Source organism: Bufo bufo, chromosome 3 (assembly GCF_905171765.1).
Source record: "Bufo bufo chromosome 3, aBufBuf1.1, whole genome shotgun sequence".
NCBI classification, from domain to species: domain Eukaryota; kingdom Metazoa; phylum Chordata; class Amphibia; order Anura; family Bufonidae; genus Bufo; species Bufo bufo.
In genome coordinates, this window is record NC_053391.1 from 132,637,523 (window position 1) to 132,664,048 (window position 26,526).

The 26,526-nt window shown below is 45.5% G+C and overlaps 1 protein-coding gene across 1 annotated transcript; it reads left to right on the forward strand.

Annotated features, from left to right (window-relative positions):
* The first annotated feature begins 3,973 nt into the window (after positions 1-3,973).
* Positions 3,974-24,588, forward strand: VPS37D (VPS37D subunit of ESCRT-I). Its single transcript, XM_040422136.1, has 4 exons — positions 3,974-4,231; positions 9,754-9,925; positions 22,128-22,210; positions 23,794-24,588. The coding sequence occupies exons 1-4, from the start codon at positions 3,983-3,985 to the stop codon at positions 24,586-24,588; spliced, it is 1,299 nt and encodes a 432-aa protein (XP_040278070.1). The 5' UTR covers positions 3,974-3,982.
* Positions 24,589-26,526: the final 1,938 nt, after the last annotated feature.

The window sequence follows — 26,526 nt, forward strand, 5'->3', positions numbered from 1 at the left end:
TTTTCAAAACTCCCATAGCAGGGGATGGAGAATGCCAGCGCACGCGCAGTGTGTTCTCCTTCACTTCAGAGGCCCCATTCTGTGAGATAGGTGCACATCCCAGAGGTGGGACCTGCACCTATCTGACATTGATGGCCCATCCTTGATGTCTGAGATGGGAATACCGATTGAAAGTTGTTGTTTTTTTAAGTATCCATATATGTAAACCAGCGCAGAATGCTCATGTTTATTTGGTAGGCGTGACATGTTAAAAACTGACAAACTGGGTAGGCTCCGCCAACATGAACCTATTGTGTGGTGGAGATTTTAAAATAAGGATTTTCTATGTATGCCATTCTGTAAGGAGAGAAAAGTGTCCTCCACGGGTATCTGTAATTGTCATTGATCGGTAGACTGATGGGATCATCTGAACCTCCAGGTTTTCCTCAGAGATTACAATGTCTCCAATGCACATAACCACTCCGATTATACTGAACTCTCACTGAGCCTGAGGCATAGCCACGAAGCTCCTAGGCCCCAATGCAAATTCTACTACAGAGCCTCCTACCATTTATAATACTAGGGTCTTCTCAGGTGGCAGAGGAGCCTTTTTGACCACTAGCTGAACCCTCTTAAGCCTCTCTTCTGAGCTAAAAGATATAGGCCCCTTTCACACGGGCGAGTATTCCGCGCAGATGCGATGCTTGAGTTGAACGCATTGCACCCACACTGAATCCTGACCCATTCATTTCTATGGGGCTGTGCACACGAGCAGTGATTTTCATGCATCACTTGTGCGTTGCGTGAAAATCGCAGCATGCTCCTCTTTGTGCGTTTTTCACGTAACGCAGGCCCCATAGAAATGAATGGGGTTGCGTGAAAATCGCAAGCATCCGCAAGCAAGTGCGGATGCGGTGCGATTTTTTACGCACGGTTGCTAGGATACGATCGGGATGGAGACCCGATCATTATTATTTTCCCTTATAACATGGTTATAAGGGAAAATAATAGCATTCTGAATACAGAATGCATAGTAAAACAGCGCTGGAGGGGTTAAAAAAAAATAAAAAAAGAATTTAACTCCCCTTAGTCCACTTGTTCGCGCAGCCAGCATCTCTTCTGTCTTCTTTGCTGAACAGGACCTGTGGTGAGCATTCATTGCAGGAACAGGACCTGTGGTGACGTCACTCCGGTCATCACATGATCCATCACCATGGTAAAAGATCATGTGATGGACCATGTGATGACCGGAGTGACGTCACCACAGGTCCTGTTCAGCAGAGAAGACAGAAGAGATGCCGGGCTGCGCGAACAAGTGGACTAAGGGGAGTTAAATTCTTTTTTTCTTTTTTTTAACCCCTCCAGCGCTATTTTACTATGCATTCTGTATTCAGAATGCTATTATTTTCCCTTATAACCATGTTATAAGGGAAAATAATACAATCTACACAACCCCGATCCCAAGCCCGAACTTCTGTGAAGAAGTTCGGGTACCAAACACGCACAATTTTTCTCACGCGAGTGCAAAACGCATTACAATGTTTTGAACTCGCGCTGAAAAATCGCTCGTGTTCCCGCCACGCACCCGCACATTTTCCCGCAACGCCCGTCTGAAAGAGGCCATAACGTAGAGCGTTGTCAATCAGTGGCCTTACACCTGCCAGGCTCATAGTTATGGTCCATTCACACATCCGTAAGGGTTTTGCGATCCGCAAAACACGATAACAGCCATGTGCGTTCCGCATTTTGCAGACCGCACATGGCCGGCCCTATGATAGAAATGCCTATTCTTGTCCGTGATTGCGGACAAGAATAGGACATGCGCTATCTTTTTTGCTGGACAGCACAATGGGATTACGGATGCGGACAGCACACAGTGTGCTGTCCGCATCTTTTGCGGCCCCATTGAAATGAGTCCACACCTGTTCCGCAAAATTGCATGTGAATGGACCCTTAAAGGGAATTTGTCACCAGAGAATTCACTGCTCCAGCAGTCCTCAACTCTGCCTCCGATGTCTTCTGGGCCCCCGCACTGTTTATCCTGGCCATGGACATGGTCACATGCTGTGCTGCAGCCAATAACTGGCTTCAGCAGTGAAGTGCCACTTGTGGCCCCATTTATTGGCCTGAAGCGGAGCAGAAGGGAGGACCGGAGCGGCAGGGAGCAGGTAAGCATTAATTTAGTGTTTGAAGAGGCAGGCATTAGACAAACCTGTAATTATTACTGGAAAACCCCTTTAAACCTGGCAAAAGGCGGAGGATGCAGAAGGGCTTTGCTCCGCCCTCGGTGCACTCAGCTGCTCATTTGCATATAGATTAAAACTACTTTTTCTGCCAAATGAAGCAATGGATCTCTTTGTGAAAGATATCAGTACATTCATCAAAGCTAGCCCTACAAGGCATTGTACCCGGTGTAATAGTGAATTTCCTGGTGACACTGAGGGGTCATTGTGTGCCATGTGCCCATATAAGAGAAATAAATGTTCAACCTATAAGATTGAGAAGATAGACTTAGGGCTCATGCACACGAACGTATTTTCTGTCCGCTTCCGTTCCGTTTTTGTGCTGGTCCCCCCCCCCCCCCAATGTTTTGATTCAGGCGACAAAGAGATGGAGCGGCGGTCATGCGGGGAGCGGGGTAAGTATGACCAGTATGAGATTACCGGGCATTTTGGGGGGCATTATAGGGGTTGGATAACCCATTTAAGGCTGAAAACACAAATAGGTATTTTGTGGTATTTTACAGCACTTTTAGTGGTGTTTTCTAGACATCCACTTTTTGGTACGCCAAATCCAGATTTTAGCTGAATGTCTATGAGAAATAGGAGAACGCTTTTTTTGCCTAGTGATTTTATTTCTGATTGATTTCTTTTTAATGATTCAATGTTGAAGCTTTGAGTGTTTTTATCCCCTTTTCTATAGGTAAAAAAAGGGCAAACATTGGTTTTCCAAAAACCGCCGCTGAAAAACCGCCATATGCGACATGGACAACGTCGCAAGCGGTTTCTATTGTGGTCTTTCAGTCAGCAAACAACACCAGACCTAATCTGTGTGTGTATGGGCCCTTACAGGGTACATTGGGGCCCTAACAGGGTACATTGGGGCCCTTACAGAGTACATTGGGGCCCTAACAGAGTACATTGGGGCCCTTACAGAGTACATTGGGGCCCTTACAGAGTACATTGGGGCCCTAACAGAGTACATTGGGGCCCTAACAGAGTACATTGGGGCCCTTACAGAGTACATTGGGGCCCTTACAGAGTACATTGGGGCCCTTACAGAGTACATTGGAGCCCTAACAGAGTACATTGGGGCCCTTACAGAGTACATTGGGGCCCTAACAGAGTACATTGGGGCCCTAACAGAGTACATTGGAGCCCTTACAGAGTACATTAGGGCCCTAACAGAGTACATTGGGGCCCTCACAGAGTACATTGGGGCCCTTACAGAGTACATTGGGGCCCTGCTCTTCTGTCTGGGCTCTGCTGCAATGTAATCTTATATTCCATATTGATAATACCGGAGACTTTACCTCTAGAACCATGAGGACCAGTGCAGGGACTGTGAGGACCAGTGCAGGGACTGTGAGGGGTGGATTCTACAAGTGACCTCCACATAATCGCTGTCATGTCTGTGAACAATGGACGCTGTGAGAGGGGAATCCCTCATCTTGTGCACATCTCTCCCCGCTAAAAGTTACCAGCCCGGCTAGTCGCTAGGTAGCGCCTGGCGGATTATTCAGCACAGGGACCCCGGACTGACGGACACGTATAGAAGGTGTCCGTCTACCTGTGTGCACACGGAGCTATAGATTTCCGTGCAGGGCTGGGGTATATTTAGCTCTGTGTATAGGCAGACACAGCTCCAGGCGGCAGCTATTACACTGCGAGCTGGACACATAGAGAAGGCTCCGGGCGCCCTCTGGTGGCCGCTCCGGGTATTGCGCCCCCCGCTGCAGACTGCGGGGACCGCGGGATTGAGAGTGGACCCGGAGCCCGGCAGCATGAACCCGGGGAGCCGCTCCCATCCGTCCCCGGAGCACGAGAGCGCCAAGCCGGGGGTCACCCGCCCCCACCTGTCCTCGGAAGCCGGCAGCTCCAAGCCCGTCGCCCGTACTGATCCTTCCCCGGAGGCCGGCGGCGGCGGCGGCTCCAGCCCATCGGACCGATTCGGGGTGCTGAGCACCGAGCAGCTCCGGCAGCTGCTGCAGGACGAGGGGAAACTGCAGCGCATCGTCCGCCTGAGCGAGCAGGTAGTGGGGCTGCCGTTTGTGGGTCCATCTCTGTGTGCTGCTATGTCCATACATCACCTGAGACATGGAGCAGCTGCAAACCCTGCCTGTTGAGCCACCCCATGCCCACCAGAAAGCCCCTGGCACCCTGCATGCCAGCCTGCATCACCCCTCCACTGTGGAACAATGCATGCAGACACCCTGTGTAGCCATGGAGCCGGCCAGCATCATTTGTCAGTGGAGCTGCTCCCCTCCATAGCTCCCTCCTCATCCCCGAGCTAGGGGGGCAGCACATATTGCCATGCTGGGACCCCCACCCAGCCCTGGATGCCTAGATGGCACCTGGCAGAGCTTTGTGCTGCCAGGCCCCTGTGTTTTCCAGGCAGGACTTCTTATTATTACCACCTGCAATCACTGCATTTCCATTGTTGTGAGGCTGGGGCTGAGCAGCAGACATGGTGCCCCCCACCCACCGCTATGGACTAACATCTGCACAGCCATTGACTTGTTAGTAAATAAACAGGGTGTAGATGGGAAGCCGGGCGCTGTGCAGACAGATGGAGGATGTGCCATTGCCAGGGCCTGTGTTCCCTGCCACATCCTTCAAGATGAGGGGCTCTCCACACCTTGTCTACGTGCAGGCTTCCTGCAGCAGCTCCTTGGGTGGACATCCATCCGGCGGCTGTGTGTTTACACAAAGCCATGAGTGCCAGGGTCTGTGCCAGGCTGAGACTGATTTGTCATGTGTCACAACAGCCCATGTTGATGTGTACGGGCAGACTAGGCCTGTGCCACCCACATATTGCTCTCCTCAGGATGTGCACAGAACCTGTAGCGTTCTTTGTGATGCCTGCGTCCACGGCGGTCCTGGGTGTAAACACGGCGGCCGGGTCCACACATACAATGAACTGCATTGCTGCTGACATTACAGGCCTTTGTATCGGCGGGCTAAGCTCTCAGGCTGGCTTTCTTTCTTTTTTTTTTTTTTGTCTATTCTTTACGTCTCCCTCCCCTTACATCTTTCCTTTGTTCCCTTTTCTCTCCTCCTCATTTTTGTCATCCGTGTTCCTTTTCGGTGTCTGGTGTGTGTGTGTGTGTGTGTGGCATGTTAGTTGGCACGCAGGACGCTTGTGTCTTTTCGTGATTGCTTGTCATGGCTGTTTTGTCGTTTGCGCGTTCCGTAGACATGACCACCGCAATCGTTGACGACTAGCAAGCAATCAGGTCCATGACTTTTGTCTGTGGTGCCATAATGGACAGTTCTTACCAAGGGGAATAAGTTCCGTTGTTGGCACAAGTCTGTCTTGTAGGTATATTTGGTATTTTACGCTGTCTTTTATACCGTTTCATTAGATAACAGGGAAAACTTGTCTGATGTTTTCATATCACCCCATGGAAGATCTTCTTCATCAAGACCATTTTTGCATCTACGCCCCTTAACCGGCTGCCGTCCCAGTCAGATCAGGGTCAAAACGTTTTGTCCGGGGTCAAATAGACACCCAGATCGCCCAGTATGTGATCAAGAGACCCAGTGCTTGATTCCACATCCAGCACGACCATGGTTGTTGCCCTCGCAGCTTCAGGTTCTTACCTCTTGTGGCTCCCCTGAAGATGGATTGGCAGATCATTTATATACTGGTTCATTGCTACAATTTGATTGAAATGATATTTAAAAGCGGTCTTCCGGGAGTAGAATGTCAATGGCCTGTCCTCAGGATATGATCGGTCCAGTTTCTGACACCGATTGGCTATTTGAAGAGGCCTCGGTGCTCTAGTGAGTGCTGTGGTCAGCGACGTCACGTTCATCAGTCCCATGACCTGTGTGCTGCTCAGTCTCATTCAAGTGAATGGGCCTGTGCTGCAATACCAAGCACAGCCACTGTGCAATATACGGCGCTGCTGATCATCGGCAGGGGAGACGGGTGTTAGACCTCCATGAACAGATATTGATGACCCATCATGAGGATAGACAATCAATATGGGGTCTTTTGACCCGCACTTGGTTTTGCCTCACAATAACTGATGGAAATCACTGACCAAATAACTGAAGTGTGTGCAAGGCCCCAGGCCGCTTTCTATCATTTGTAAGCCAAAAGCCTCCGTGGGATACCGGACTGGCATTTCAGGAGCGCACGGCGTCATTGGTTGCTATGACGCCGTGCGCTTCATGCCGCCGCTGCACTACAGTAATACACTGGTATAGATCATACATTACTGTACAGCAGCGGCGGCATGAAGCGCACGGCGTCATAGCAACCAATGACGCCGTGCGCTCCTGCAATGCCAGTCCGGTATCTCACGGACCGTGTTCCACGGACGTCTGCATGAGGCTAAAGTCAGGAGCGGGTTTAAAGGTGCCCATACACATTCGATGGCGGTTGTCAGACGCTCGTCCAGCTCATAGTTATTCCTCCTGACCCTCCCTGAGGACAAAAGGATTGGACATTTGAAGTCTGATCCTTTCTCCTGACATCCTCTGTTGGGAGGTTCCTCATGCATATTAGATAGTCAGCTGCTGGGTTCAGATGACTTTTCTCTTATGTGTATGGGGCCTTACAGGGGTTGCGCAAGAATAGGAGGGGGGAAGGGGGATATTAACAAGTCACCTCACTTGTCCGGACCTGTAACGGGAAGCTTACCTACCTGCTTCCTGGCGGTGGGTTCCTGCTTCTTCTCCTACAGGCCTGGGCTCCTCACTGTAAACATCCGGTTTGACAGTGACTGGCTGCGGTGGTGACCGGATCCCCTTCCGTCGTGTTACCATTTGTCATGACCTAAGACTGACGCGGCCAGTGATTGGCTGCAGGAGATGTCAAACCGGATGTTTACAGTGAGGAGCCCAGGCCTGGAAGAGAAGAAGCAGGGAGCCAGCACATGTAAGGCCTCTTTCACACAACGTTTTTTTTTGTTTTGTTTACGGGCCGTTTTTTGCGTTCCGTATATGGAACCATTCATTTCAATGGTTCCGCAAAAAAAAACAACGGAATGTACTCCATATGCATTCCATTTCCGTTTTTCTGTTCCGTTGAAAGATAGAACATGTCCTATTATTGCCCGCAAATCACCTACCGTGGCTCCATTCAAGTCAATGGGTCCACAAAAAAAGGAACACATACGGAAATGCATCCGTTTGTCTTCCGTATCCGTTCCATTTTTACGGAACCATCTATTGAACATTTTATCTCCAGCTCAATTTTTTCTATGTAATTACTGTATATGCCATACGGAAAAATGGAAACAAAAAATGGAACACCCGGCTGTACCTTTATCCATAAACTTCTAGCAGGAATAATAGAGCAATGGTGCAACACAGAGTCATAAGAATAGATGCTTCAGAGTTGTCATTTCACGTGGAATACAATTAAATATTAAAACAGACCTGTCAGGAGAGGTAACAGATTACCGTACATTGAATGTGGGAAAGACTGCATCAAACAAACTTAACCCCTTAGTGAGCAGCCTGTTTTGGGCCTTACTGACCAAACGTTTTTCTTCCTTTTGTCATCGTGGCCTTCCAATAGCTATAACTTTTTTATTTTTCCGTCTATGTAGCTGTATGATGGCCTGTTTTTCTTATGGGACAAGTTGTAGTTTTTAATAATGTCATTTTGGGGTACACATAACTTTTATTAACTCTTTCTGGGGGGGAGATTGAGTTTGAGGGGATTGAGTTTTTACATGATAAATTTTACCTTTCTAGTCTGGGTCAGTGCGATTACAGCGATAACAAATATATATTTTTGTAGTTTTCATTGGTATCATTTTGGGGTAAATTACGCTTTTTGATCGCTTTTTATCACATTTTTTCGGTGGCGACTAAGAATAAATTAGCACTTCTGCCTTTTTTTTTTTTTTTTCACGGTGTATATTTGTTTAGTTCGGGTTGTTATGGATGTGGCACTACCAAACATGTGGGGGAGCATATTTTCAATGGAAAAAAACCTACATTTTTTTTATTGGAATTTTTAATTTATTTACTAAGGGTACTTTCACACTTGCGTCAAGGTTTTCCGATTATTGAGTTCCGTCCTAGGGGCTCAATACCGGAAAAAAACTGATCAGTTTTATCCTAATGCATTCTGAATGGAAAGCAATCTGTTCAGGATGCATCAGGATGTCTTCAGTTCAGTCCTTTTACGTATTTGGACGGAGAAAAAAACGCAGCATGCTGCATTTTTCTCTCCGGCCAAAAATCCTTAACACTTGCCGAAATGCCGGATACGGCATTTTTTTCCATTGGAATGTATTAGTGCGGGCATTAAAATTAGAGCAGAAGCACGACTCTCATGTGAGAGTTGAGCCCCCGCTCTCTGCTGCACGGGGGACCCGTGCAGCGCTTAGACTGGTCCGCCGTGAAAAGGCGGCAGCCCAGCCTAATGCCGCTTAGGGACCAATGTAAAAAGGCGTATTGGTGGTCACTAAGGGGTTACATGGGTATTCCTATCTGGACATGTATGTAATATATCCACAGGATAAGCCAGGAATGTCTGGCAGTGCCAGTAGTCAGGTGGATTGACCTTCAGAAGGATGAGTCCCTATGGACAGAAAGAAGGGAAAGGGGAAAATAACAGTGCAAGTCACACCTAAAATAACATTTTATCTTCAGCTGTCAAAAAAGTTTTGCTTTGGTTTACATCAGAAATGTAGTTAGTTGTTCCTTCACCGAGGGCAAAAACGCCCTAGAGCCGTATCTATATACCAGGGCCGAGTGGCCTGTTGCCCCCGACCAACAGGAGACGTTATCTAAGGACCCTACCTAGATGCCCACCCAGATTTACATAGCTTTTTCTAATAATTCTAGAGGTTTCATTGGTCAGTGGCTTAAAAGGGTTGTCCAAGATATTTTCTTACTAGGGGAAACTACTGGGAGCCATTAAAAAAGCAGTTAAACTCACCTGCCCAGCCGCCACCGATCCGGTGCAGCTTTACCTTCCTCTTCCAGTGACGTATTGTTTTGACTGCAATGGTGATGTCCCATACGCCACAGCAGCCAATTACTGACCTCAGTGTTGTACAGCACAAGATGGCTGACGCCAGCGGTGTATGGGATGTCACTGCTGCAGCCTGGGGAAGAGGAAGGTGCGGTGGTGCTGTATCGGCGCGGCTGGAAAGGTGAGTTTAACTTCTTTTATTATTTCATCCGGCTCCTGGCAGTTTCTCCTACAAAAAAAAAAACTATTTTGGACAAGCCCTTTAAAAATGGTCATGTTTTAATGTGTTTTCAGTTCAGGCGGGTACATGTAGAATCATTATTACTACTCATGACTGAAGAAGCAATCTTCCTGTGACTGTGGACCTTATAGGGAAACCTCGAGGTTGCGGTTTGACCACTACCATTGTGTGACCAAAAGACGCCATGCAACCCTAATCTAAAGATTATGGGTAATGAGTTTTATCCAAGTTTAGGCTTACCACGGCAGTATGGCCCATTTGGGAGTCGCATGTATGTCTTGGTCATAGATGCCCACCATGCTCTTCAAGATCTCTATATGGTTTTCATTTTGCTCTGTGTCTGTTACCATATCTCTGTCTTCTTCCCGTAGGCGCAGTCTCTCCAAGAGGAGAGAAGAACCTCTTTGGCCTCTAACTTTGAGCTTGCTCAGAAAAACTTGTCTCTTCGCCCACGTCTGGAGACGGGAAAAGCCAACCTGGCAATTAAGTACCAGCTGTTGCGCGAGACGTGTGCATCTTGTCGTGGGAAACTACGAAAAATCCGTGAGTGCTGTTCTCTTAGTGCGTCCTTGTGCCAGACGGATCTGCCAAATATAATGAATTCCCTTGTGAAATAATGATGCTATTCATTTCTTCCAGTATTTCAGTGATAAATGTTTTAGGCCTCATGCACACAACCGTATGTGTTTTGAGGTCCATAATCCGTGGATCCGCAAAACATGGGTGCCCGCCTCCATTTTCTTATAGAAATGTACTATCCTTGTCTGCAAAACCGACGAGAATAGGACATGTGTTATATTTTTTGCAGGGCGGCGGAAAAGACGTATGGATACGGACAGCACTCGTTGTCCGGTCCCATTGAAATGAAAAAAAAAAAAGCTGATCGGATGCAGAAAAAATATATGGTCATGTGCATGGGGCCTTATTCATATTTCTACTGATACCTGCATATTGAAAATGTGTTGACAGTCTCCTAAAGGGATTGTCCGCCCCATGACCGTTATAGTCTTACACTCCTGTAAAATAACAGCTTCCAATCCTATGAAATCATAAACGGACTAATTCTTACCTTACCAATCCCATGCCAATGCTTCCTTGGTTCCCTGGGGGTCTCTGTTCACCCAATGTTGACGTGTCCTCAAAGACACGCTCATTGGCTGTGGTGGTGATGTGTGGTCACTGCTGATGCTGGTGCTGTGGCCAGTGATTGGCTGGGGTGGTGATGTCATCAATCTGTCCAGGTGAAAAGAGACTGATGGGGGACCAGGGAAGCGACGACTTGACAGCGTTATGGGATTAGTAAGGGGAGTATTACAACTTTTTTGGTTGGATGACCACTATACAGTGGAACTCTTTTTGGTTTAGTTTCATATTATTGCTGGGTATGTTGTGGAAAACCACTCAGGAATCGCAGTCTTCAGGAAGAATAAGGTTTATTGCGGCTAGCCGGGAGCATTAACCGCTTCAATCGCACAAAGGAAAATGCTCAAAGAGGCAGAAGCCCACACTCGTCTTATACACATAATCATCCTAAAGTTTAAATACTTGTCCTATCCTCATTGGATAGGTTAAACTCTCTCTACAACCCCATTGGACCTCTCCATAAATGGATGCTGTGTGCTTTCTTCATGTTCTTCTTGGCCAACATCTGTTCCTCATTACCCATGCTTACTTCATCTAATCTATAGCCCCTCACCCAAGTGAGTCTACCTCCCACCTCAGGAATGTGTACACACACACACAATTTGGGAAGGTATTGTCTGGTATAATCAGGCGGCATTATACTATATATCCTTCAGGTAGATGCAGTCATATTAGGGGTTCATTAATACTATGTCTACTTTAGGATCATGAAGGACTCTTTCTTTTGTAATTTATGCTAAAGTGAGTAAGAATCCTGAACCTAGATGGAGAGATGTATCAAAACTGGTGCAAAGGAAAACTGGCTTAGTTGCCTATAGCAACCAATTGGATTCCACCTTTCATTTTTCAGAGCTCCTTTGGAAAATGAAAGGCTCAATCTGATTGGTTGCTATGGACCCCCAGAATGTCCAGTTTGTTACTTTACCTTGTCAATATCTGCCACTGAGAAGAACCCTTTGGTAAAAAAGTGGTGTCACCGAAGGCAACTATGTCATTTGAAATCTGGTTGTTGGGGACAACAGCCAACACTTGCTTGGTGAGGACGTACCCTTTGCTACACCTGCATATTACTGGTAGTGTAAGTCCCTATCACTATGGATTATGGCTGTGTGTACAATGCTTAGGCTACCGAGTGATGGCTAACCTCCGCAACGCCAGCTGTGGTGAAACTACAACTCCCATTCATTTTTATGGAGTTCTGAGCACAGTGTACATCTTGGGAATATTAGTTTTACCACAGCTGGAGTGCCGGAGGTTAGCCGTCACAGGGTAGGGTATGTTCACACATCAGGATTAAATCTGACATGTACAGTATTTTACAAGAGGATTCACTGGAGAAATCCAAGGCTAAGGCTACGTTCACATCTCTGGCAGGTAGCTCCAGTAGTCCGTTCCGGTAGAGGAGTTACCGTATCCGGCATAGTTGATACCGCCACACACTGCCGGATCATTATTGACTATAATTGGATCTAGTGGGTTTCCAGCATAAATGTCAGCATTCTGCTGGACAAATACATCTGTAAGCAGCGGTATATGTCCAGCAGAATGCCAGTATTTAGGCTGGAAAACCACCAGATCCCTGTCGGATCCCATTATAGTCAATGGGGATCCGGTGGTGCCCGGCATTGTACGACAGGACAGGATACGGTAGCTCTGGAAGTCTGTTCCTCTGCCCGAATAGAGTACCAGAGTTATGTGCTGCAAATGAGAACCTGCCATAACACATGGATTTCTGCCCATGATGTGCCGCAGATCCACAAAAGGATAAGCCCTATTTGCCATTCATTGGCCTTTCTTTATGTCATCGATGAAAACAGGGAGCATGCTCATTCTTTCGCTGATTGTTTTTTCTGCAAAAATCCACGCAGAGGTTTTCCGCACTATGTGAGCAGGGTATAAAATACTGTTCACTTGCATTGTGGAATGTTAGCAGGTTTGATGAGGATTTAGATGCAGAATCCACACCTAAATCTTCATCAAATTCTGGACATTTGAAGATACCCAAACAGCTTCCTCATTGTATCTGATATGGCAAGGGTGTCAGTATGCAGGCATATCCTGATTCTAAGTGCATGGCACCCTGCACCATATTGGCAGGGCTTCATGGCGCCTTGGCTGTGTGGTGTGAAATGGCAGTGTTGCATCCCACAAAAAAGTGCGACCTTATGAGGTGTGAATAGATGAAGCTGATTGCGTCTTTAAGGCTAGGTCTACACGACGAGATTTGTCGCGCGACAATAAGTTGCGCGACAGATAGGGCACAACTACACTGCAACATTTGTCGCGCAACATTTTGTTGCACCAATGTCGCGCGACAATTTTTATAATGGCAGTCTATGGTGTCGCACTGCAACATGCGACATGCTGCGACTGCGACAGTCGCAGAAAAATCCATCTCAAATGGATTTTCTGCGACTGTCGCAGCATGTCGCATGTTGCAGTGCGACACCATAGACTGCCATTATAAAAATTGTCGCGCGACATTGGTGCAACAAAATGTCGCGCGACGAATGTGGACGTTTAGACCTAGCCTAATGTGACGCCTGCCGTCCAGAGAAGACAATAGAGATTATGTCTTTCATGTGGTTGTCAGAAACTCCATGACTTTAAAAGCGACCTACCTCATATAATGGATCATGGCTGAAAGTTGCCCTTTAGCCTTAAATCAGAGGTTATCATTAAGGCAGCCACTTTGTCAACTTTCTCTACATGAGGCATTCATCTTCATCGTCAGAGAGCAGATGAACAAAACAACTTGCCTACATTTTTGGGTGTAATGCCATGTAAATACATATTCCCCTCTCTAACGGATTTGTGAGTTTGGACCCACTGTGCCAACTAACTGGTTTCACTTTGGACTGTCGTTCCCCTGGTATTCACCCTTTAACCCTTGTACAAAGATCTGGAGCTCACTGCAGGGTAGCAACCAGGCCACTACCTCATGGGATAGTCCCAGTATAGTTGGCAGCTGACCCACTGAGCTATGGAAGCTCAGGATGCAGAAAATGCACCAAAACTGCAGGAAAACCGCAGGAGCAGTCTGAACAGTCACTTAGACAAATATGCAGATTTTTGAGATCCTGACAGCACACTAGTAGCATAGATGGAGATCAACACAGGATAGACTGGCGGGCAGGGTAGTGGGGGAGACACAAGGCAGGCAGGGGCACAGACAAGGGAGACAGACTGGGTTAACTTGAACGCAAACAGAACTGGAACTGGAAGTGTGGGAGCGCACAAGCTGGATGGAGCACAACGGAACACAGGCAGAAATAACACAGGAGAATTATAGAAGCACTAAACTTCCAAACACCTTTGCTGGTCACCAGGGAACCTAAAGCTCAGGCAGTCTCTACCGGGAGAGAGTTCCTTAAAGGGGTTGTCCTCTTTATTTATTTTGATGACCTATCCTCAGGATAGGTCATCAGTATCAGATCGGCGGGGGGCTGACTCCTGGTACCCCCACTGATCAGCTGTTTTAAGAGAAGGCCGCGCTCCCTCTTGTACACACAAATGGAAGGAGCTATCCCATAGAAGTGAATGTGATGGCTTAGGTGTAATTATACCTGCTTACCGTTGCAATGGTGAGCAGGTAAACAAGGAAGAGAAGGCAGCACTTTCATGGAGCACGGCCTTCTCTTCAAACAGATGATTGCCTGGAGTGCCAGATGTCTGACCCTCGCCCATCTGATATTGATGACCTATCCTGAGGATAGATCATCAATATAAATAAAGCGGACAATCCCTTTTAATACCCAGGGATCCTCAGCCATCAGCTGGGGACAGATGTAGATGTGCGCGCGCTGGCCCTTTGAGAGGCCGGAGGTTGGAGCACTAGGCAGGAGCATTGAGGCAGCAATATGCAGAGGACACCGGCGACCAGCGAGGCGTCCGTGCCCACAGGGGACAGAAGGCCGCGGAGGGTAGGACTGGTGACCAAACAAACTTGCTCTATTTTTCTGTTAGGTCTTTACTTGTGCAATGCTGCTCCTATTCACTTCATTGAAGCACCTCCTGAAATACTGCAGCCGATTGGCGGTGGTGTGGGGTGTCAGAGGATAGGCCATCAATATCAAAATCCCAGAAACCCTCTTTAAGGGGTCTGTAGATGTAATGATAATTATTAGCGATCCATACCATACGTTAACATTGGTGTTTAACATTATGTCCATGGATCTTCCATACCGTACTTGGTTTTAATTGTAAGATTTTTTTTTTCCATTATTTGATAAAGGTGCAGTTTGTTACATTTTTATTCATTGATTGACAGCAGTGTACGCAAGTAATATTTGGAACAGTAGGAACGATTATCCAAATGGACGATTGTTCCTTTTCCTCAACATTTCTTCACTTGCATTACCCACTACCAATGAGCAACCCAATAAAAAATTCCAACAGTGGATGGTTCAGGGGAAGATCTTCTTGGCTGTGGAAAGCATACTCATGAATTTTGAGAGCATCTTGGAAAATTCCTTAAAGGGCTTGTCCGGGTTCAGAGGTGAACCCGGACATATCGCCTTCTTTACCCCTCTAAGATGAGCATTTATTTTTTTGTTTACAAACTTACACTGCTAGGCGGAGGCTTCTGCCTAGCAGTGTTCCCGGTGACATCACCAGCACCAATGGGAGGGGTTTAGTGCTGCCCTAGGCTAAGCCTCCACCTAGCAGAGACCAGGTACGTCATCGGATCTGCTGAAAAAGCCCTTGCCCCGTGCGATTCAGCGCAGGGCAAGGGAGAGCATCGGAACATGAAATGCCCATGTCAGAGGGGATATGCCCGGGGTCTGTGTATTCCCATTGCTAACACATGGCACAGACTACCTGGATAAAATTAGAGCCATGTGTGCACTGTATAACTTCTACTATCATTCCATTTTTTTGATTGTAAGCAGTCCCAGACAAGGCCTCTCTTCTTTTCTGTTCATTTCTTTTTATTACTTGTCATGATACTTCCCAAAGTACTGTAAAGTGCTGCAGAATATATTTGTGCTATACGACCATACACGAGAAAACTGTTGGCCGAATCTCCCATTCCCCCAGAACGCATGTACGCTGTGCTAGGAGTTGTGAATGGGAGCAAGTAGAACATTTCAGCCACACACCCCTGGCAGGGGGAGTTGGGAAGCCCCCGTGTAAACTGGACGGTCAGCAGAATTCTTCTGGTTCAGCCAACATACATCTAATGTGTCTGGGCAGCGTTATTTTCAGAATTATTCTGATTAGACACATCCTATTGACACGATGAAATGGTAATATCCAGTTGTCAATTTGTTTATAAATGGCACATGCAGAATTGTATGGGGCTAGTGCACCCATATCATGATAGCCTTCACTGTAATAAGTTGCTCTTCCATAAAATTATTTTTCAGAGACACTACACAGGAAACCTGGCATTTCTTATACCAGTCTTAAGGGGGTTATCCGACTAACAAATGCTCCCCCATATGCCCGGGCCCCTCACACGGATTCTACTTACCTGGCTCCCGCTCCCCCTTCTGCTCCTCGTCCCCACACCGCCACTGCTGCATCTCCTTATGCGCGGATGAAAACATCCAGTGTCGGGGGGAGCAGCTAATGGCAGGCGGTGACAGGAACGAGCCTTCCTAATATCGCGGGTGATGCCCCCCGACACCGGATGTTTTCATCCGCGCACTGGGAGAAGCAGCAGCGGCGGTGGTGTGGGGACCAGGAGTGACGTGAGGGGGGCAAGGAAAGTAGAATCAGTGTGAGGGGCCCGGCATGTGGGGGAACATTTGTTAGTGTCGGATAACCCCTTTAATAGCAAACAACACTGGCTTACGATGCACCAGACTTATTAAAGGGATTGTCTCACTTCAGTAAATAGCATTTATCATGTGGACAGTTAATACAAGGCACTTACTAATCTATATTGCCTCCTTTGCTGGCTTGAGTCATTGTTCCATCACATTATACACTGCTCGTATTCAGGGGTTATGACCACCCTGTAATCCAGCAGCAGTGGTCGTGCTTGCACACTGTAGGAAAAAGCACCAGCCTCTTATTTGTGGTGTAAAGTGTACCACACATTAAATGAGTCTGGCTGCAGTCAGTGGCCTATCTGCTTCCGCACACTCCCTGCCCACTTTTTGTAATTTTCTTTGAAAAATTAGCAAATTTAGGCTCAAAAAGGCACTTGCGCCAAAATTGGTGACCTTTGTGTGCCTGAAAAATGGATGAAGTATTCCCTCATTGGATTTCACATCTCTATGTGCTTAAAAATCTCATTGGTTGGAGTTTATCACTCCAGTTGCAGTACAGGCATCCACTCTTCTAAATAGACTATCAGGGGATTGTGGAGCGTGGCCTTTGTGGTACACATCCATTCAGGAACCAGAACATGAGGTTGGGCGAGGCCTGTTGCTTGCAGTCTGGGTCCCCATTCATTCTAAAAGTAATGAATGAAACTGATGTTGTAGGCCAGGGCCAGTTGATCATTTCTTTATGGAGCGTGGTTTGTGACAGGAACATTGCTAAATGTAATAATATGCGCTAAGATAACGAGATTTTATTTTTGGGAAATAAGGGCCCCAATCTAAAAAAATATATAACCTAAAACCATGTCTCCTTCGCCACTGAACTTGACTGTTGGCACAGTGCGTGCCCAATGGTGAGTTATGATTCCTCCTTCCACAGAACACATTTCCACATCTCAAGTCAAAACTTTTGTGTAAACTTTACTACTAAGGGAAAGGAAGAACTGTGAGGCGTGGAGGTCAGTGTGAGACCTGCCAGAATTTTTTTAAGTATATATAGTGATAATTTTCTGGTGTTAAAAAGTTGCAGGGCCATTTATCATTATTATCTGAGCTGCTGTAGATTTCTTTGTGGCGCACAAACTGCCGGAGGAGGCATTTCATTTAGGATGCATTCACACGACCGTATGTATTTGACAGTCCGCAAAAAATATGGATGACGTCCATGTGGGGTCCGTGTTGCGTTATTTTTTTATTTTATTTTTTTGCGGACCCATTGTCACAATATCTATTCTTGTCTGCAAATTGACAAGAATAGGACATGTTCTGTCTTTTTGCAGGGCTGTGGAACGGACATATGGAAGCGGACTGTGCTGTGTGCATTTTTTGCAGCCCCATTGAAATGAACGGGTCCGCATTCGATCCGCAAGAAAATGCGAATTTAGAACAAAAATACGGTAGTGTGAATGGGGACTTCTGATGAGGCCTATGCTTTTTGTCATAAATGAAAAGCCTCCTTCAACAGCATAGAACCTATCAAGACCATCACAGCACAGGCTGGTCTTGATAAATCAAGGCCATAGTCCTTTCCCTATTGAAGCTAAGGGAAGCTTTGAGTAGTCATCCAAGTAATGCATGAATGGTCTGAGCCTGGCAGAGCTTAAAGGGGTTGTCTCACTTCAGCAAGTGCCATTTATTATGTAGAGAAAGTTAAAGAAGTTCTACAGTTTTTTTTTAAACTGATTATCTATCCTCTGGATAGATAATCAGCATCTGATTGGCGGGGGTCCGACACCCGGGAACCCCGCCGATCAACTGTTTGAGAAGGCAGAGGCGCTGGCAGTAGTGCTGCGGCCTTCTCGCTGTTTACTGCAGGCCCAGTGACGTCACGACTAGTATCACTGGCCTGGGGACGGGGCTAAGCTCTGTTCACTTGAATGGAGCTTAGCCCCGCCCAGGCCAGTGATACTAGTCATGACATCAGTGATACTAGTCATGACATCACGGTAAACAGCGAGAAGGCCGCGGCACTACTGCCAGCGCCTCTGCCTTCTCAAACAGCTGATTGTCAGATCCCAGGGTCCCGTGTGTCGGACCCCTGCCGATCAGATGCTGATGATCTATCCAGAGAATAGATCATCAGTTTAAAAAAACTGCAGAACCCCTTTAATACAAGCCCCTTTCTAATGTATTGTTATTATCCATATTGCTTCCCTTGCTGGCTGGATTCATTTTTCCATTACATTATATACGGTTTGTTTTCATGGTTAAGACCACCCTGCAATCCATCAGCAGTAATCGTGCTTGCACAATACAGGAAAAAGTGCCAGCCTGTCTGATGGTCGGGACTTAGGGAGTGCACATAGGCTGGTGTATTTTTCTACAGTATGCGAGCACGGCCACCGCTGATGGCCGTAACCATGGAAACGAGCAGTGTATAATGTGATGGAAAAATGTATCCCGCCAGCAAAGGAAGCAACATGGATAATAACAATATATTAGTAAGTGTCTTGTATAACTTTCTCTACATAATAAATGCTATTTGCTGAAGTGAGACAACCCCTTTAAGTGGGGGCCTTGTTCTGATGAGACAACCTCTTTACGTGTCACCAAACACTTGCTATAATTTTATATCAGTCATTCACACACACACACACATATGTATGTATGTATATATATATATATATATATATATATTTATATATATATATATATATATATATATATATATATATATATAAATATATATATCTCTCTATCTCATCTCATCTCTGCTCAGAACCGAGGTGCAGTATATTTGTGGTTCGGACATTATAAACTAAAGGTAGAGATGAGCGAATTTTATATTTTGAAATTCGTTCATACTTCGTTTGGTGGTAAAAGTTGAATTGCGTTATGGATTCCGTTACCACGGACCATAACGCAATTCTATGACGGAACGCATAACGGAATGTCTTTAGAGGCATTCCGTTATTCATTCCGTCATAATAGAAGTCTATGGGCTACATAACGGAACTGTCCTGTTTCCGTTATGCAGGGGAGTTCTCTCCTGCATAACGGAAACGGGACAGATCCCTTATGCAGCCCATAGACTTCTATTATGACGGAATGAATAACGGAATGCCTCTAAAGACATTCCGTTATGCGTTCCGTCATAGAATTGCGTTATGGTCCGTGGTTACGGAATCCATAACGCAATTCAACTTTTACCACCAAACGAAGTGTGAACGAATTTCATAAGCGGAAATTCGCTCATCTCTAGTAGAGATGCATGGGACAAGATCAATGCTGTTGAAGCTGTCATGGTGGAGTGGGGCCTCATTCCAGATTTTGCTGTGGGGCCCCATGTTATCCCACTGGATTAGAATATACAATAGAGTGATCGGTTGGTGTGGTGTTTATTAGGCTGTAGTTGGACAGGAAACTACATGAAATGTAAGAAAGAAGAGTAAAAAAATTACATAAAAGCAGTTCAACGATAGTTGATGAATAGTGTAGCCGCAAAGCTATCATACAGTTCATTGGTGTTCAAAGAGAACGGGGAAGATTTAGCAAAACTGGTGTAAAGTAGAACTGGCTTAGTTGCCCATAGCAACCAATCAGATTCCACCTTTAATTTCCTAAAGGAGCTCTCAAGAATGAAACGTGGATTCTGATTAGTTGCTATGGGCAACTAAGCCAGTTTTCTATCTCCCCAATTGGCTCATGTATTTTAAAGGGGTTATCCCATGACTAATGTAAAAAAATGAAGATCAGACATTATATAGTACATGGCAATATCTTTCTAACAAAGCTAGAACCAGCCCTGTACCTCCAGAGATCTCCCCATTCATTGCTCTGCTAGATATATATCAAGCTGGCAGCTCAAGGGGAGTGTCCTTTCTGCTGCAGCTCAGGGGGCGTGTCCATGCTCTCCCTATCACAGCTCAGGAGGCAGATGAAGGATATAACTGAGCATGTGTGGCCATCTCAGTGAGCAGGACGAAGAAATAAAAAAACAATCAGCAGGTGGCGCTATACAGATACATTTTATTGAATAGCTCAGTGGCTATAATTTTTTAAATTTTTTTTTATTACATGCAATAACACAAGTATTCAGATCCAGGTGCTGGTTTAAAAACTGCTGAATATTTTTCGTGGGACAACCCCTTTAAGGGTTTTTCGAGAGATAAATATTGATGTACTCAGGATAGGTCATCAGATTGGTGAGGGTACGACTTCCTGTTTGAAAAGGCCATGGTGCTCGGCTGCATCTTCTTAGTATACCAAGCACAGCGCCGCACATTGTATAGTATGTGTTCTTGGTATTGCGTCTCAATCCCATTCATTTGAATGGAACTGAGCAGCAAAAAGGACATGCTGACCAATATTTGTGACGTCAGAGGCCAGAGTGCCTGCCTGAGCGACGCAGCCCCTTACAACAGCTGATCAGCAGGGGTGTAGGGAATCGGACCCCCCTATCTGATATTGATGACCTATCCTAAGGATAGATCATCAATATTTAAACTAAAATGAAATAGGTTTCCAGGAGTTGTTAGTTTAGTGTAGGCCTGTAGAAGAGAAGCAATGAGCATTTTTATTTAATCGTAATTGGATACATTCACTTTTATTTATTTTTTACGTTACTGTGTTCACTGTCCACATTTGTTTGCCACAAGGATTTTTCAGGATGTGGCACCCTTATGGGTTTCCCATCAGTAGGTCTGGGGGGGGGGGGGATGTGTCTGGTCATCAGTTTCCTCATCCCCCCCTGCAATCCCTTGGCTTCACCCTATGGGGGTCTGGACCAACACTGAGCTTCTTGGTGTACACTTGTGGTGTCAGCCCTGGTAGAAGCAGGAAGACTTGGCTCTTCCTCAGCTTCATCAAAGTAAGGCCACCTTTCCCCGACCCTTGCAGGGCCCTCTCGCTCAGAGGGACAGGGATTGGAGAAGGCTTGCAGTAGACCGCTTCCTTATGCACCTTTTTGTGTGGTACGTGTGCACTTTTTTTTTGCACGAATAAAGTCTTGATCTCTGGCTTTCGATACAAAAAACAGTGGAAATACAATAGTCATCTGCCATAAGACTCTCCACTCTCTGACTACTTTGCTGACGCTGTATACGTTTAGACAGCTGTAAAGTAAGGTCAGGTTCACATTACGCTTTAGCTTTGCATTCTTCTGATGCTTCAGAAGAACAGAAAAAAAAACAAAAAACAGATCCCTTATTTTGAGCGTTAGTTATGATCAATCAGTTTGCTTCAGTTTGTGTCACTTCCATCAGAGACCATTAGTTTTTGACATAAGAAAAAGTCCTGTTAAAAATACTTTATCTCCTGTCAAAAATAGGTGGCACAAACTGATCATAACTGATGCTCAAAATAACAGATGTTTTTATTTTTCTGTTCTGATGGATCAAAAGAATGGAAAGTTAAAGGCCGATGTGAACCCGAGCTAAGCAGAGAAAGAGTTCATTCAGATGCATTAGTTACAAATCGTCAATGGCAATTTTATTTTAAAAAGATTGCATGCGGACCACGTCCATGTCTGGAATGGGTGAGTCTTATGGGAAAATCGGACCTAAATGGTGCATGCTCCCAAAATTGCAAATTAAATTACCCAATTGACTATAATGGGTCAGTGTTCAGTACTAGTCTGAATGAGCCCTACACCTCCAGTGGCTGCACCAGTAGCTACTGAGAAAATTGGAACAGTTCTAAATGTATGAATTTATTTTCATATAAATAGACAAGTAAAATGAAACAAAAGCTTCTGATTAAATTACATTTCAAAGTTGCTACATGATGAAAGTAAATTTATTGGAGGTCTTGTAACGCATATTAACATAAGTACTGTGGCTAGGTATGGGTTGTTACAATGAAACTAATCACATTTTTGTCTTTTGTAGAGTGCCTCTTGCAGGAATGTAATCCACATGTTGCACTCAGCCACCTGCAGGAGGAGCTGCAGAGCACCGAGGCAGAATGTGAGGTCAGTGTGTGTCGGTGATTCCTACATGTCACCTGCAAATTGGCCAAAAGCAGATCTCTGTTGTTAAGTTAAACTTAAAGGGGTTGTCCAAGTTTTTTTTTATTTTATTTTTTATGACCGCCTACCCTCAGGTTAGGCCGCCACAAGCTGATCGGTCAGAATCTGACACCCAGCACCCTCGCCAATCAGCTGGTCTGTGTAGCTCTGCTGGACCTACACAGCACCAGCAACATTGAAGTAAATGGAGTAGCGATCTCCCGCTGCTACATTGTTGAGTGTTCTGTGTAGTTTCAGCACTGACTTCTGTCGATAGTGCTACACCGACCAGGGGGATGTGAGGTGTCGGTCAGCCGGCGATCAGCTAGTCATGGCCTATGCTGAGGATAGGCCATCACTTAAAAAACCTTGGACAAGCCCTTTAATTTACCAGGATGATGCCGGGCAGAGGGAAGTCCCATGTACAATAGAAAATGCACGTGTCCTGCAGAATACAAGGTATCAACCATGCAGGAAGATGATAATGTGATTTTACTGTATATTGGGTCACATGGCAGTGCCATGCCCACATAACCTCCATGCGGAGCTTTCCGATAAGAGTGTTGGCTCCTATAAACTCCAGCCAAAATTTTACACTGTTAAGGCCCGAGGGGCTGAATCACAATACAGAAATAGCGCATGTAATCTGCCATATGTATATACATAAGTGATAGCACTATATCGGACCATTATACTTGTATCTGGCACTTTTCTACTTTGCATGTTGCATCTATTCTCAGTTGTCCCTGAGCTGGAGGGTATAGACTGGCCATTTATTTTGTCTCTCCATAGAGTACACATAGAGAGTTTGGATTCTTAACAATTAATCATTCAGAAGCACCATATAGGAAGTTATAAAGAATTACTGGGCAGTATAGATGTGAATAAAGCACTTGGGTGAGATAGAAAACTTACTATTAAGTGCTGCATCATGTCTTTCCCATCAGGTCTCTCTACCACCCCCCTCCATAGACTTCTATAGAAGGATGTTATCAGATCCTTCAGTGAGTAGGCAGCCTGTCTTGGTCTGGCTAGACAGATTTCTAAAACATTTCAGAGAGTGTTAGTTTTGAAAAGGAAGGGGATAGTTGATAAAACTCTAGAACAAGACATTTTTGTTACAAACTTTCTTATGTTCGCCTATACTATTGATTTATGCAAAGTTGTCTGAAAGTACATTTATCATTTATAATATAAATGAAGTATTACTGCAATTATTCTACTACTGTATAATTTGTGAGGACTGACAATAAAGATTATTCTTACTCAACTTGTTAGTTTTCAATTAAATAAATGATGAACCGATCCTTGGCCTGTTGAACAACCACATCTAACTCGATCTTTTTTTCTCTTGTTTTAATCTTTTCACCCTCTTGGTTCCTTTCCCACGTACTCATTCTCTTTCCCCCTGTGTTTATGTCATTGTTTCTCACACCATTGCGCTCCAATCTTTGCTGGCTGAATTGAATCCATTTCACTGTCATGTTTTTACCTTGCCTTTTTTTTTTTTTTTTTACATCTGTGACATCTCACAACCTCAACACTAGGCCCTCTCTCAGCTATTCCTGGAGGGCTCCCTCCCTCTCCTTGTTTTCCTGGATTCTTACCATTTGCTACGGGCTCAATGTCACATCCGCAGGATCCAGAATGAGAAGCTGCTCGAGCTTCTGGGAGAGACTCTTGAACAGGACACATCCCCCCAAAACCAAGAACTGCCTCCCGACCGGGAATTGCCCCCTCAACAACCCACCAAACTACCCTCTGACCAGAACCTGGCCCCAAAGCTTCAGGAACTTCCCCCACAATCCAGAAAACTGCCCCCTAAGCAGGCCTTGCCTGTCCCTCAATCCACCAAAATGCCCCCAAACCGGGATCCTCAAATGAAGCCTCACGATGTGGCACCCGGGGGTAAACAGCCCTCTCGACCTCGAGAACTGCCCATCCAAACCAGCAAAATGCCCCCTGAAAGGAAACTGCCTTCCAACCCCAAGGAGAAACCCCACAATCCCAGAGATCAAACCCCTCAGGCCAGTGCTCAACCAATCCCATCCCCTGCTGCTCCTTCACAGATGCCCCCTGCTGTATTCCGCCTGCCTCCTCTGCCATGTGGGATGGGGCCTGCATTGTTGATCCCGGCAGAGGTGCTTTCTCCTTTTCAGGGTCCGTCTGCCCAGTCCCCAGGATGTGTCCCACCTCTGGGGCGCAACAACGGTCAACAACAACAGCCACCACGGGCTCCTCTGCGATTCATTGCTCGTATCTACTTCCTGAGCACTCGGCACCTAAGGGTGCTGTCCAGAGCCCAGCGGCAGCAGCAGCAGCAACACCCTCCGAAGCGATAAGTGAGGAGCTGCAGGTGGACAAGGGAGTGGGGCAATTTATGGGACGGGGGACAGGGTAGTTGTCTGTGAGTCTGCGTATGACTGTGTGGGTCTTTCTGCAGACATTGTTTTTTGTCGAGGCAGGATGTCTGGTTCTTTTCAATCTGTGAATGGAGTGTGTATGTGTAGGCTGGTTCCAAGTGAGCTTCTTGGGTGACTGAAATAAATGGGGGCCGCGTGCGTGCGTCTGCTATGTGAATGCAATGTGTACTCAGTACTTCCCCTTCCGGTCGTTTACTAACCATTAATAAATGCGGTGCGGTTGCGCAGAGTCACTGTGTCTGCCCTGCCTGCCTGTGGCCTAGGAATGGACGTGCGAGGGTTAAGCAGCATGTGTGCCGTCTGCATTAAGAGAAGGTGCTGCATACACGTGCATATGTTGTACAGTGGGATAAAGCGTGGCTGTTGTATGTGGATACATATTACATTGGTTCTCATTTATTCAAGTGGCTAATGGTTGCTGTTTCTATAAAAGTGGCCCTGACATATAGAGAGCTTGAGGGCCACACAAATGAATTTATAGATTTGGATTATTTCGGTTATTCACAAATAGACTGAAAGCTATCGTGCATCCTTATCAAGTGCCCTCTCTCTGTATGGTTTCCTGCGGAGAAAGTAATCAAGAAGCGTGGCACATTTGTGTCTAAACATGACTGAGTCTCCACCTGGTGGCTAATTTAGGTCACTGCAGATACTAAAACAGTAGTAAGCTCAAGATTATGCTGTAAGAATGCTTTATAATGTGATTCTTTTTACAGCAGGTTTCTGAAATTATATTGCATAATAGTTGCAACAAAAAAAAAAAAATACTGTATTTTTTACTTATTTATGTTTATAATTGTCAGTGATATTGTGGTTTGTTGCACCTTTTTTATGCATAATGTCTACCCTAGCTGTGTCTATCGAACATGGTGGTGCAATACCAGATGTTCTTTAGTTATACAGAAGTCCATTTTTCAGATGCTTCTTGTAGGTCACGAGTTTGCATATACTTCATTTAATTTACTTGGGGAGAAGACCAGGTGTTAACATCAGTATTAGTTTGAAACTAATACCACCCAAATCTTACATTTTACTATCTTTTGCCTGGGATGAACCAAGCTCCACTGAGAGTTTCCAATGATTGACTGGTGCAGGTATCGCCTGCTGATTCGAATAATTATTCCATTGGAGGGGTGGGGGGGAGGGGCATTGGCGACATTGGTGTTAGTCTGCAAAACGTCCCATTTTACTAGACGAAGGACCGGATGGATTATTATACCATTGGACCAAAGATAAGCAACGTCTATATTTTATTTTTCTTTTGTTAGAAAAAAAGCATTGTTCATAATCACAATAAATGGTTACATTTTGTGCACTGAAAACATATCAACCAATGTGAGTGATGAGTTAATTTAATAGTGCAATTCTCGATAGATTGATTTAGTATTCAGAAATATGCTGGGATCATAAAGACCTTTAATAACTATTAGCAACTTTTTTATATTAAATGCTATTTCCTCTCCTGTTCTTTCTTGTTGATGCTATTCATTTAAGAGTTCTAAGTTACCTATGAGTTATGGATTTAAAGGGATATTCTGATTTCAGCAAATAATTATTTTTTTTTTGTACAATAGTTTTTCCAATATGCTTTCTCTATCAATTCCTCATGGCTTTCAAGGTCTTGCAGTTATTCCATAGGACCTCCCTGTTTACATAAAAGGGGATAAAAATCGGTCCTGTTTCATGCGATCAGCATACAGGCCAGGAGCGGAGGTGAAGCCTCATGGGCCCTGCAATGTCTCTATTTTGTTTGTAACTTTCAGATGCATCTCTGCAAATGTTCCTTGTATTTATGGTGGGCTAGGGCAGTAAAGGGGTATTCCCATCTGAAACATTGATCGCATATTGCTAGTAATA